Consider the following 12,500-nt stretch of genomic DNA (forward strand, 5'->3'; position numbering starts at 1 on the left):
GTTTATTGTTGTTTGCTGTTGTTGTTCTATCCACGGGAAATCTCGGCGTCAATACAATCACAGTCACCAACCTATACTAAAAGGGCTATATACCGTGCTGAGCGCTGGTAGTGTTCTTATCAGTCCTCATTAACATTATCATAAATTTTACCAAGATAAGGGTCAATATTTTTTTAAGCGTTATTTTTTTTTCCACAGATGATAATGATAAGGCCAATCGGACGCGATCGCAGCCGCCAAAGACAAGATAAAAGATAACACGCGCCACGCAACATGCTGTGTGACAGCTCGACCACCATACACCAATAGTATGTGAGCACGCAACATCATCTTTGAATAAAACATCTGCTAATAAATGGACCGCAGTTTCCAAGGCATTTTTCCTTGCTCTATACTTGGAACTTCCGTCTCCTAATGCGTCCCTTCGAAGCTTTACTTTCCTTTAGTGTCTCGCGTCATGAAGGTCCCAAGAACATGAGATGGTCGATGAATGCCTGATGCGTCCTCACCTCGGCATTATTTTTCTATTATCTGTTGTTTGCTGAACCCACCCCTACCCTCACTTTTTTATAAGTAAAGGGAAAAAAGATAAACCTATTGATCAACACCTTTTGTAACTGTAGCGAATAATCATTTGTATAATAATAAATACTGATATGATCGCTGTACTGGATATGCAGTAAGAATGTCATTGAAAGTGGAAACATATAGTAATAATAATACGAATCAACAACCATTAAGCATAAAATCTCGACTCGCTCTTCAAAAATACATTAGGCAGATACACTTGGATGAAGGCATACTGAAAATTTAATAAGTAAGGACTGAACTGTACTGAAAATCCAAGACATCAGTGTCCTTCTTGTATTAATTATTTCAAGTACTCAGAAAAGTTGTTTATCACAGAGCACATTTCAAGGCGAAATATCGAGGTAGACGAAGAGAGAGAAACAAAAAGCATTAATAATAATAAAATTGATAGTGTCAAGTGCGACCATCCAAAGATTTCAAATCTTTCTAAACTAATTCCTTATGCCAAGAATGAAGAATGCCGAAGTCCGATAGAGAGACTCGTATAGGCTATAGAATATTCACATATTTCCTTAAAAAAAAAAAAATTAAAAATGTCTAATAAGTCTAATATATCTTAAAAATCCCAATGCAGCAAGATTGACTTCCACGCCTGGGAATCCTCAGAGAAGGAGAAGAGGTCTTTCTGAAAGCTCCAGTCATTTTAACCATTACCACAGGCGCTACTGATATCAAACGTTAAGATCAGTCTATACGGGAAAAAATACGAGGAGATGATATGGCCTCCTCCGTCACAATCAAATAATTCTGTAAACAAGAGAGTGAAGTGAAGAGCTGACAAAACAATTAGGAGAAGGCCTTTTCGTTATACTGCTTCCTCGGGACAGAAGAATCGTGTCCTCTTTTGCCTATTCTTCCCTCCATTGTTTCGTGTATAATTAGTTCAGCATAAATTTGTTCCCCCTAAATGCGCTGTCATGGGTATCATCTTCATACGCCTGGTCCTTAAAATGCCTGGATAACAGATCTTCCTGTTATGCTCTATATCTAACCATTTACAATAGTAACAACAGAACTTTCAGAAAACCCATTTCGAATGTCAAAGTCAGTTTCATATCAAAGTGGACAAAGGGTAATTGTTCGTAGAGGAACATGCCGTCGTGGGGTAATGCGGTGGGGTAGCCATGTTACTTTCCAGCTAGACTTTGAGCCCACCATGCTGACGTTAGCATGATAGTACTCACATATAGCTGAGTCGACTGGATAGGGCGACCTTGTGATTGCAAAGACAACGCTCTACCCCTTAGCTGTGAAGGTTCTAAATAATAATAATAATAATAATAATAATAATAATAATAATAATAATAATAATAATAATAATAATAATAATAATAATAATAATAATAATAATAATAATAATAATAATAACAATAATAATGATAATAACAACAATAGTAACAACAATAATAATAGATTTTTTAATCTGACAAGCCTAAGAAGCATCAAAACTATGGCGAGTGGTGGGACATGATCCGAAGACTGACCACAAGACTAATCTTATCACAAAAACAGAGTACTTAAGCTATTGATGATTAACTGAATGGAGGGGGATTACACAGTGATAATGTCACGCTGTCAGCACTGACTAATGAAAATAGAACAATAAAAGAGAAAAGATAAAAAGAAATAAAAAAATAAGTAACTATTTATAGAACATACTGCATGCGCTTGTGGACTCTTATACAGCTAAAATTATGTTGTTTTTGTTTTTACAAGGTTAAGACGTACTTGACAGGTCCATTATGACTGATAATAATTTGATAGTTTAGGATGGTAGGTAAGTATCTGATAACTGAGCGATTAGTGAAAGGAATCATTTCATAATTGACAATTTTGTGAGAAATACTGTTTGATAACTGACAGGTTGGTGATGATAATTATTCAATATCTGACAAGTTAGTGATGAAAATAATATGTTAATTGACAGGCTCATGGTAAACAATACTTCTTAACTACACAAGTTGGTGATAAAAAAAAAAATATTTGAAATCCAAAGATACTACATCATCACCACCATCCTAGAATGACATACGTAATGGGTTTGTAATCTCTGGTGCTGTGGAACATAATAAATTCATCTAGAGGTTCTCCAACCCCGGCAGGACCATCTCTTCCCTCAACGTATCGCTACATTGAAATCTCCATACAATAGCTATAGGCACCAATACATTAATCATAACTATAACAATTAAATCAGGAATATGACAGAACTTGATGAGGGGCCATGGAGACCATCACATATTGGTTGGGGACCACGTAACAAGAGAGGCTGGGTGCCACTCAAATACGTCTTTCTGATAAAATTAGTTCCAACCACTCGACGTCATGCGAGATATATTCGAACCCTCTATTAAATTCACTTGTGTGCAGTACGAGAGAGGGACCCGAATTTTCCTGCATGATATTAGCAAAATATCTAATGTATTACTTAAATTATACGAAACAGAATGAAGCAAGAAATCCTGACGTTTCGAATAAGATTAGCCTCCTTATCAGGCTATAAAACCGAGAGGGATCCACATATACATTTTATTGTATTCCTTCTTACTGTTTTTTTTATTCATCTATATACACCTTACTATATAAGTATTCTCGTTTATGTATTTATTTTAGATTAAGAATTGCACACACGAATATGACTTAATTCCGAATGCAACTCATGATCAAGAACACCTCTCTACTACAATGAAGCTTCTCAAAATACTATTTCCCTGAACCATTCCCCTGCTACATGGCCTATCCTGGAGCCAATTTTCACACGCTTTCCTGCAAGACGTTTTGCTTTTTGTAATCAACCAGAAACTGTAATTTTCTCTGATGTTTAGCAATCGCAAATATTACTTTACTGAAATCAATCTTAGGAAAGAAAACACTGGCAACTCACCCCTAAATTCTGGAGTACTGTATCACTTGTCCTTTAAAATAATAAATAGAGTGGTGCAAAACTATAAATATTGTATATAATTCCAGATATATATAAATATTTAAGGTTTGTCGACTAGAATAAGAAAAGAAAAAAGGCGAATTGGATTGCTAGTTTACTGTTTGAGTTGCCAAATTTTCCTATTGCAGTCAAGATACTATGGTAACCATTCTTTGGGCTGTGGATTAATCAATAATTAGGGGTACCAGCTGTTAGCATTGCCATTACTGTTCTCCAAACCAATCATGACGAAAAGATAAAGAAATAAATATACAATAATTAAAATCATTGTAATAATAATGCTGATGCTAATATCAATTATAATGAAAACTACTTTAATGATAATCTTTTTTACAGGAGAAAAAATACATCATTTACGCTAACAAGACCTTAACTAATTGACGGGTTGCTGATGATAAAAACTGCAGAATTGCAACGGTGTTTCTCAGATAGTTTGCACTCGGCCAATCTTCACCTTCCGTCCAATTCAAGCTTCGTCTTGTTATAAAAATGAAAAATTTTAATCCGGTCGCTATTATCAAAATGATTTTTCTTTGGGGTAATAAATATGATGAAGTAATAAGGAATTGTAAGATAAAGACAATGATAATTATGATGATAACGATAACGATCACTATAACAATAATAACAGTAAGAACAAAAACAATAACTATAATAATAACATTAAGTATATTAGCAATAATACCGATACTAACTATACTAACAATAAAGATGATGGTGACAACAATAACAATAAAATAAAATAAACAAATATAATAATAATAACAATAACAATGATAAAAATAATAATAAGGGTGAAAATACTACCAATGGCAATCAGTACGACTTTCAAAAACAATTATCTAACAGAACAGCAAACAAGCTAAAGACCTCAACATCACCACCACTAATATCTTAATTCGTAATACACATATGGCTCGTGTGGGATCGGCCTTATTCACGCTTTACTCACGCCTTACTCATGGTACACCGAGTACATGAAGGTACGTGCGTCCAAGGGGGGTGGGGACGCACGTAGAGAGAGAGAGAGAGAGAGAGAGAGAGAGAGAGAGAGAGAGAGAGAGAGAGAGAGAGAGAGAGACAGAGAGAGAGAGAGAGAGAGAGAGAGAGAGAGAGAGAGAGAGAGAGAGAGAGAGAGAGAGAGAGAGAGAGAGAGAGAGAGAGAGAGAGAGAGAGAGAGAGAGAGAGAGAGAGAGACAGACAGACAGACAGACAGACAGACAGACAGACAGACAGACAGACAGACAGACAGAGAGAGAGAGAGAGAGAGAGAGAGAGAGAGAGAGAGAGAGAGAGAGAGAGAGAGAGAGAGAGAGAGAGAGAGAGAGAGAGAGAGAGAGAGAGAGAGAGAGAGAGAGAGAGAGAGAGAAGAGAGAGAAAGAGAGAGAAAGAGAGAGAAAGAGAGAAGAGAGAGAAAGCGAGAGAAGAGAGAGAGAAAGAGAGAGAGAAAGAGAGAAGAGAGAGAGAGAGAGAGAGAAGAGAGAAAGAGAAGAGAGAGAAAGAGAGAGAGAAAGAGAGACAGAAAGACAGAAAGAGAGACAGAAAGAGAGACAGAAAGACAGAAAGAGAGACAGAAAGAGAGAAAGAGAGAAAGAAAGAGAGAAAGAGAGACAGAAAGAGAGAAAGAGAGACAGAAAGAGAAAGAGAAAGAGAGAGAGAAAGAGAGAAGAGAAGAGAAAGTGAGAGAGAGACAGAGACAGAGAGAAAGACAGAGAAAGAAGAGAGAGAGAGAAAAGAAAGAAGAGAGAGAGAGACAGAGAGAAAAGAGAGAGAGAGAGAGAGAGAGAGAGAGAGAGAGAGAGAGAGAGAGAGAGAGAGAGAGAAAGAGAAAGAGAGAAAGAGAGAAGAGAGAAAGAAGAGAAAGAAGAGAAAGAGAAGAGAGAAGAGAGAGAGAGAGAGAAAGAGAGAGAAGAGAAACAGAATGAGAAAGAGAAGAGAAAGAGAGAGAGAAGAGAAAGAGAGAGAGAGAAAGAAAGAGAAAGAAAGAGAAGAGAGAAAGAGAGAGAGAAAGAGAAGAAAGAGAAAGAGAGAGAAAGAGAGAGAGAAAGAGAGAGAGAGAGAGAGAGAGAGAGAGAGAGAGAGAGAGAGAGAGAGAGAGAGAGAGAGAGAGAGAGAGAGAGAGATAGAGAGAGAGAAAGCGAAAGAGAAAGGGCAAGAGAGAGAAAAAGAGAAAGAGAAAGAGGAAGAGAGAGGGAAAGGGAACGAGAGAAAGAGAAAAACAGACAGAGAGAAAGAGAAGCAGAAAGAGAACGAAAGAGAGAAAGAGAGAGAGAGAAAGAGAAGGAGAAGGATAAAGAGAAAAAGAATGAGAAAGTGAAAGAGAAAGAAAGAGAAAGAGAAAGAGAGAGAGAAAGAGAAAGAGAAAGAGAAAGAAAGAGAAAGAGCGAGAGAGAGAGAGAGAGAGGAAAACTTAAATCAAACAAAATACCCAACCAACGGCACTGACCTGAGAGACCCAAAGGACGCCCTCGCCCTCATACTTCCTCTCCGTTGACCCTAACTCACCATGTTCACTCCGCGCGTTGCAATGGCGAGCGCGGGAGGCGTGGAGTGCGGGTGGTGTCCGTCGGCCGCCGTGTCCGGAGTGAAGACGGAGTCGTGCGACACACTCAGGCCTTGGTTGTAGGGCCCGCCGCTGCTCCTGCTGGGGGTGGAGGGTTGTTAGTGAGAGGGGCGTGGAGGACGTGTGGATAAAGTCTCCTGAAGGCGGAGGATAAGGGACCATCTGGGTTTTGTTTGTCATTAGGCTTTCAGTATCTCCTAACTTCAATTTTTTTTTATGATCATTTACCAATTCTTATTTTTTTCTTATTTTTTATCTTTGCTTATTTTTCCTTCATCTTGTTTGCTCATTCGCCTTCATTTATCCATTTGCATTTATATTCAAACTCGTAAAAAAGGGTAGGAAATGCAGCTTTATTTCAACCCGCCACAACAAACATGCAACACAACCATCCGACGCATGCAACGGATACACACGGGTGAAAAAAACACATAATAAACAAAGATACAAATAAATAAATAATTAGATAAATAAACAAGTAAATATATAAATCAATTAATTAATAATATACAAGTAAATAAATAAACAAATGAATATAAATAAACAAAATAAATAAATAAATAAATAAAATAATAATAATAAAATAAATAAATAAATAAATAAATAAATAAAATGAATATAAACAAACAAGTAAATAAATAAACAAATTAATATAAATAAACAAGTAAATTAATAAATTAATAATAAACAAGTAAATAAATAAATTAATTAATTAATAATAACGAAGTAAATAAATTAATTAATTAATAATAACGAAGTAAATAAATAAATAAATAAATAAACAAGTAAATAAAACAAACAATCAAACAAACAAACAAAACACGGCGCCCCTCACCTGTGCTGGATGTCCACCGCCAGTTCCGAGGTGGAGCGCGCCCGGAGAGCCGAGTGAGACGGCTGGGGACTCACGCTCTCGCCCGCTCGCCTCCTGACGCGGCGCCGGAACATCTTCACCAGCCCCCGCAGCCCCCACAGGCGCCGTCGCTTCGGCTCCGTCACCGCTGAGGGAGGGGAATGCCCGGTGAGTCGCTTTCGACGGCGCCAAGAGGGGAGATGTTCGGGATATGTTAAGGGAAGGGGAGATGGATGGCAAGGGGAGGAGAGAGGAGAGAGGGGAGGGAGGGAGAGAGGAGAGAGGAGAGAGGGGAGGGAGGGAGGAGAGAGGAAAGAGGGGAGGGAGGGAGGAACGAGGAGGAGGGAGGGAGAGAGGAGAGAGGGGAGGGGAAGGAAAAGAGGAAACAAGAGAGGGGCAGGGGAATGGAAAGGGGAAACGAGAGACAGGGAAGATGTTCGTGAATTGTGAAAGGAAGGGGAGGTGGAGTACAAGGGGAAGAGAGGGGAGGGGAAAGGGGAGACGAGAAAAAGGAGAGAGGAAAGGGAAGTCGAAGGAGAGGGAAGAGGAAAGGGGAGACGAGAGAGAGAGTTGAGAGGAAAGGGGAGACGAGAGAGAGTAAAAAGGGAAAGAAAGAAAAAAGTGAAGAGAAGAGAAGAAAAGTGGAGAAGAGGGGAAAGGAGATAAGTGGTGTGGATTCTAATAAGCAATTTTTTCTCAGGAATTCTGAGCTAAGACCTACCAATTTCCTCTAATTGCCTGAATGTCTCAACGCAGCTCAAATAACAAGTTTCTAATCAAGAACTTTTTAAACAAAAGTTATTTTTTTTAAATATACACATTAGCTATTAAGATCAAAAATAATAAATTACTAGGGTAAATATGCTACGGTTCTTATGCAACACATGCAGGATTCTTTATTTGTAAAACGTGTGACACTTGTAATGAATGTAATCAATCAAAGTAGTTCTGTTGCAAAAAATATGAATGTCACCTGTTTGATAACGGCAGTTTGCATGGTGGACATTGCAGAAAATAACTATCATGGTAACTCTTTAGGGAATAAGAGCTTCTACTGTCTTGAACTCCACAATGATTCAACTGATTTATGTGATTATGGATATATATTCCATTCAATACTATAGAATTTTCCTGTAAAATGTTGATTTTTTACATGACACCATAATCGTGAATCGGTAATACAAGAAACATAAAAATAAAAATAAAAAAATGAATAAACAATACAAATGGTATAGTAACCCTTACAATTACAGTTTTCTATTATATATTCTCAAAGAAAACGATAGCCTACCTGGTAGACTAACCTAAATTAACGTTCCCTCTAACACGCCATGATTATTGCATTCTAAACCGCATATAAAACTCCTAATTCAAATTACAAAACCATAATTATTTAGCCTACGTTGGGGCTGCTGCGTGGAGATGTTCGGAGGCAGAGTGGAGCACGCCCTCGGCCCACAGAACGCCGCACAGGGGGCCGGAGGCGTGTCCTCCCTGGGGCTTCTCCCCTCCTCCATGCTGGAGCCGCCCGCCTCTTGTCCGCTGCTGCCTTCGTCATCACGGGAGGCCGCCATGTTCGGCGGTCCTGCTGGAGGGAGAATGCATGAGACTCACATAACACAGGGAATGCAATGGGGTCTGCATGGGAATCATACAATGTAGAAAGTATTTTAGGACATGTATTTACTGTGTAATAAATATCTCTCGAAAATGTGAATTTGGCGGATATCCCAAACGAAGGTACATCGTTTAACTCGCATGTGTGTTTGTCTTTGTATTTTTGTGAGTCTGCAATGTGTGCGTGCATGTAAGTGTAAGTGTAAGTGTAAATGTAAGTGTAAATGTAAGTGTAAATGTAAGTGTGCGTGTGTTTGTGCGTGTGTGTGTGTGTGTGTGTGTGTGTGTGTGTTTGTGTGTGTGTGTGTGTGTGTGTGTGTTTGTGTGTGTGTGTGTGTGTGTGTGTGTGTGTGTGTGTGTGTGTGTGTGTGTGTGTGTGTGTGTGTGTGTGTGTGTGCTTGTACACGCGCGCGTGTGTGTGTGTGTGTATAAAAATGTTCGTGTGTGTGCGTGTACATACGTTCGTGTGCGTATTCGTGCGTGTATTTAAAGCAAGTACACAAAGATAAGCCAATTCTATCCTCCAATTTTAGTCGTAAATTTACGTATTTGTTTTATATCACTTTTTCTTTTTCTTTTCAAGAAAGGAATATGCAATATTCCGGCTTTTCTGGATTAACTGACACATACTGGTAAAAAATTATACAATACTGCATGTATTTTTTTTTAATCCCTCTCTAAAGATGATATAAAGCGTTTTGGAAAAATACTTTATTCCTCGCTATTATTGCATGTACATCATATACGACTCATTTTCATAGAAATGAAATGAGAAAGGAATCACAGTGAGTTTTGAATAACATTCATATATTCACACGTGACATGCATAAAACCAAAACTTTAAACAGAAGAAAATTATCAACAATTATCATGAGAAACACTAACATATATATGTATTTTTATACATATATCTACATTTTTTTTTTTTTTTTTGTAACCACAAACAATGAAAGTCTTTCTCACAGAATAAAAGGTTTGTCACAGGATATTAAAAAATGCATCGAAAGCAAAATATATTCAAAACATTTACAACCGAAAATAAACGTAGACACAATATACCAAGTAGAAATCTTTTTCATGGCGAAATTTACAACTAATTACGTAACATTTTTGAGCTTATAAAATCATAACATAGGGACGAATATGGAATCTCTCTTTCCCGCCAAAATGTCTCAATCCGTTAGGAAAAATATCAATAGTCTCCATAAAACATCTTTCTAGAATATATCTTATTAAGGTGATGATACAACTGGCAGTCTGGCGATGACTGATGAAAGACTGACAGATTGGTTGTGATATCTGATAACTTGGGTTGGTGATGAAAACAATTTGATATACAACGATGCTATTCGGACACGTTGCATTCAACCAATCATCACCTCGTTCTTTTCCCGACTGAAAAGTTTAGTTGCAAACCCTCGTTCATATAAACATAAGGGATACGCATATCCAGCTATCAATACACAAGTAATAATAATCATAGATAAAAAAATAATAATAATAATCTCAAGAGTAACTTCCCTCTGACGTCTTCAGTTAATTAGCACAATTATTTTTTCTTACTTACAAAACAACTTAAATTCATAACAATATACTACATGTATGTGCTTTCGAAGAGTTACACTAAAGTTTACGCGTTCAATTACCCTCTTCTGCTAACCTCACGACGGAGCAGACCAGAAGATCCGATATAAAACATTTTTAACCTTTATCGATAGATCTAACCTGGCCACTTTTCTGCAATATGTTACTTTCTTTATAGTTTCCATGTGATTATAGTAATCTGGTGTCCTCTAATGGCAAAGTGTGTAAATGGCCCGTAAATATCAGAGTGAAAGAATTGTTAGTTATTCATATTCTTATATTTTGCATCCACTTTTCTAATAACTAACTATTATCATTATCAATACCATTATCATGATTACTATCATCATTATTACCTTTATTATCATTAGTATCATCATTTTCATTATGATCACCGTTATCACTATATCAACTACCATCATTGTTTTAATGATTATCATCAATAGTGACACGCCATCATCACCATTGCAATAATAATAATGATACTGATAGTGATAACACTAATAACAACAATTATTATTATTATCACTATCATTATCATCCTTCCATTCTCTTTATCATAATCATTATTATCATTTTCATCATTACTATTATTATCACGGTGGTCATAATCGTTATCATCATCATTACTACTATCACTATCGTCATTATCATCATCGCTATGATTACTATAATTACAATCATTGTTATTATCATCACTATTACGATTACTACCATTCCCACTGTTATCATTCTCACACCTTTATTTTCATCATCCTTTTTATCACCATTACTCATCATCATAATAAAAATCATCATCATCAAAATGTAGATATTCCATATAAGTTAAAATACCAAACTGGCCCACATATGACTCACGAAACACAACAACTTGCTTATAAACTGTGCCTTTCGCTATCACAATGTTCGTATTCTTTACTCGATGGTAAAGAAAACTTTTTTTACGTCATTACTCACAAAAAAAAAAAAAAACAAGACCAGTCTATAATAAAGCCGATATATTCAACAAGTGGGATTTTCTGGGTAAATTTCCCGCGCCAGAATGAGTAATGTTTATGGTTACGATCCTCCGGTGACTTCCAGAGGCTGCAATATTCATGCGGATATGCCTTTGTTTCTGGTGTTTTATCCTGGTATTTATTGCACTGTATTTTCTTCGATCCCTGTCTTTACCTAAATGTAATTACTAAAACTGGTGACGTTTCCAGAAAGAAAAAAGATTTGTGTATATCGTTGGTTTTATATATCTGATCCCTCGGCCACTGTCTTATCGTATTGCTCCCTCATGTTTAGTGATTCGATCATTTTCCCGCCGTTTGATTAAAAGCAAATTTAAAGCTATTGTGGCCAAGTAGGAGACTTAAATCGCAAATGGTATTCGATAAATAACTATTTTCAAGTCCAGAAAATGCAATTAGTATTTTTTTTCTTCAATCATTAACTGTCAAAATCCGAAACTTCTTTTAGTAATTATTTCTTACTGAAGTCATCATCATTTCAGACAGCCACCGGACACAATCTACTACGTCCCTTCCAGATACAATAAACAGAGATTTTTATGTATAATAACCCCCACATTTCCCGAGCGTTTAGTGTCTTCATTCACAACCCTTAATCCTTACAACCAAGATATATCACAAGCACGAATCTCCACGAAGACGCCAAATGCTTTATCCGCACATTCTTTTCGACTAATGACCTCTTTATATATTGTTTAGAGACTCTGGATAGATTTATGCTATTTAGTTAAACCGTAAATTTTGTACGTGACTTTTGCAATGATACGAGTGGCTGTGGTATGCATATACTCTGTAATCGAGTAAAAATCATGTATTTTTTGGAGAGAGAGAGAGAGAGAGAGAGAGAGAGAGAGAGAGAGAGAGAGAGAGAGAGAGAGAGAGAGAGAGAGAGAGAGAGAGAGAGGTGAGAGGAGAGAGAGGGGGTGAGAGGGAGAGTGAAGAAAGAGTGAGAGGGAGAGAGGAGAAGAAGGAGAAGAGGGAGAGAGGAGAAGAACGAGTGAGAGGGAGAGAGGAGAGGGAGAGAGGAGAGGGGAGAGGGAGAGGGAGAGAGGAGAGGGAGAGAGGAGAGAGGAGGAGGGAGAGGGAGAGAGGAGAGGGGTGAGAGGGAGAGAGGAGAGGGAGGTGAGAGGGACGGAGGAGAGGGGGTGAGAGGGACGGAGGAGAGGGGGAGAGGGAGAGAGGAGAGGGAGAGAGGAGAGGGGGGAGAGGGAGAGAGGAGAGGGGGGGAAGAGGGAGAGGGAGAGAGGAGAGAGAGAGGTGGGGGGACGAAGGGGGGAAAGCGAGAGAGTTTTAGATGCTTGACACTAAGAAAATATCTATTTAGCTATC

At 37.7% G+C, this 12,500-nt stretch overlaps 1 protein-coding gene across 12 annotated transcripts in view; it reads right to left on the reverse strand.

Moving 5' to 3' along the window:
* The window catches only part of LOC113824444 (uncharacterized), a 239,828-nt gene that overhangs the window by 61,907 nt on the left and 165,421 nt on the right, over positions 1 to 12,500 (reverse strand). For 5 of the 12 annotated variants that reach the window (XM_070119268.1, XM_070119263.1, XM_070119261.1 and 2 more), the window contains 3 exons: positions 8,354 to 8,536; positions 6,934 to 7,099; positions 6,041 to 6,179 (listed from right to left, as the gene is read on the reverse strand). In XM_070119268.1, coding sequence (XP_069975369.1) covers positions 6,041 to 6,179; positions 6,934 to 7,099; positions 8,354 to 8,525 — 477 coding nt within the window. In that variant the 5' untranslated portion in view covers positions 8,526 to 8,536. Of the gene's footprint in view, positions 77 to 6,040; positions 6,180 to 6,933; positions 7,100 to 8,353; positions 8,540 to 12,500 lie in introns of those variants that run through there. The other 7 variants (XM_070119265.1, XM_070119258.1, XM_070119266.1 and 4 more) reach the window with 3 other exon arrangements.

Source organism: Penaeus vannamei, chromosome 43 (genome assembly GCF_042767895.1).
Source record: "Penaeus vannamei isolate JL-2024 chromosome 43, ASM4276789v1, whole genome shotgun sequence".
Taxonomy (NCBI): domain Eukaryota; kingdom Metazoa; phylum Arthropoda; class Malacostraca; order Decapoda; family Penaeidae; genus Penaeus; species Penaeus vannamei.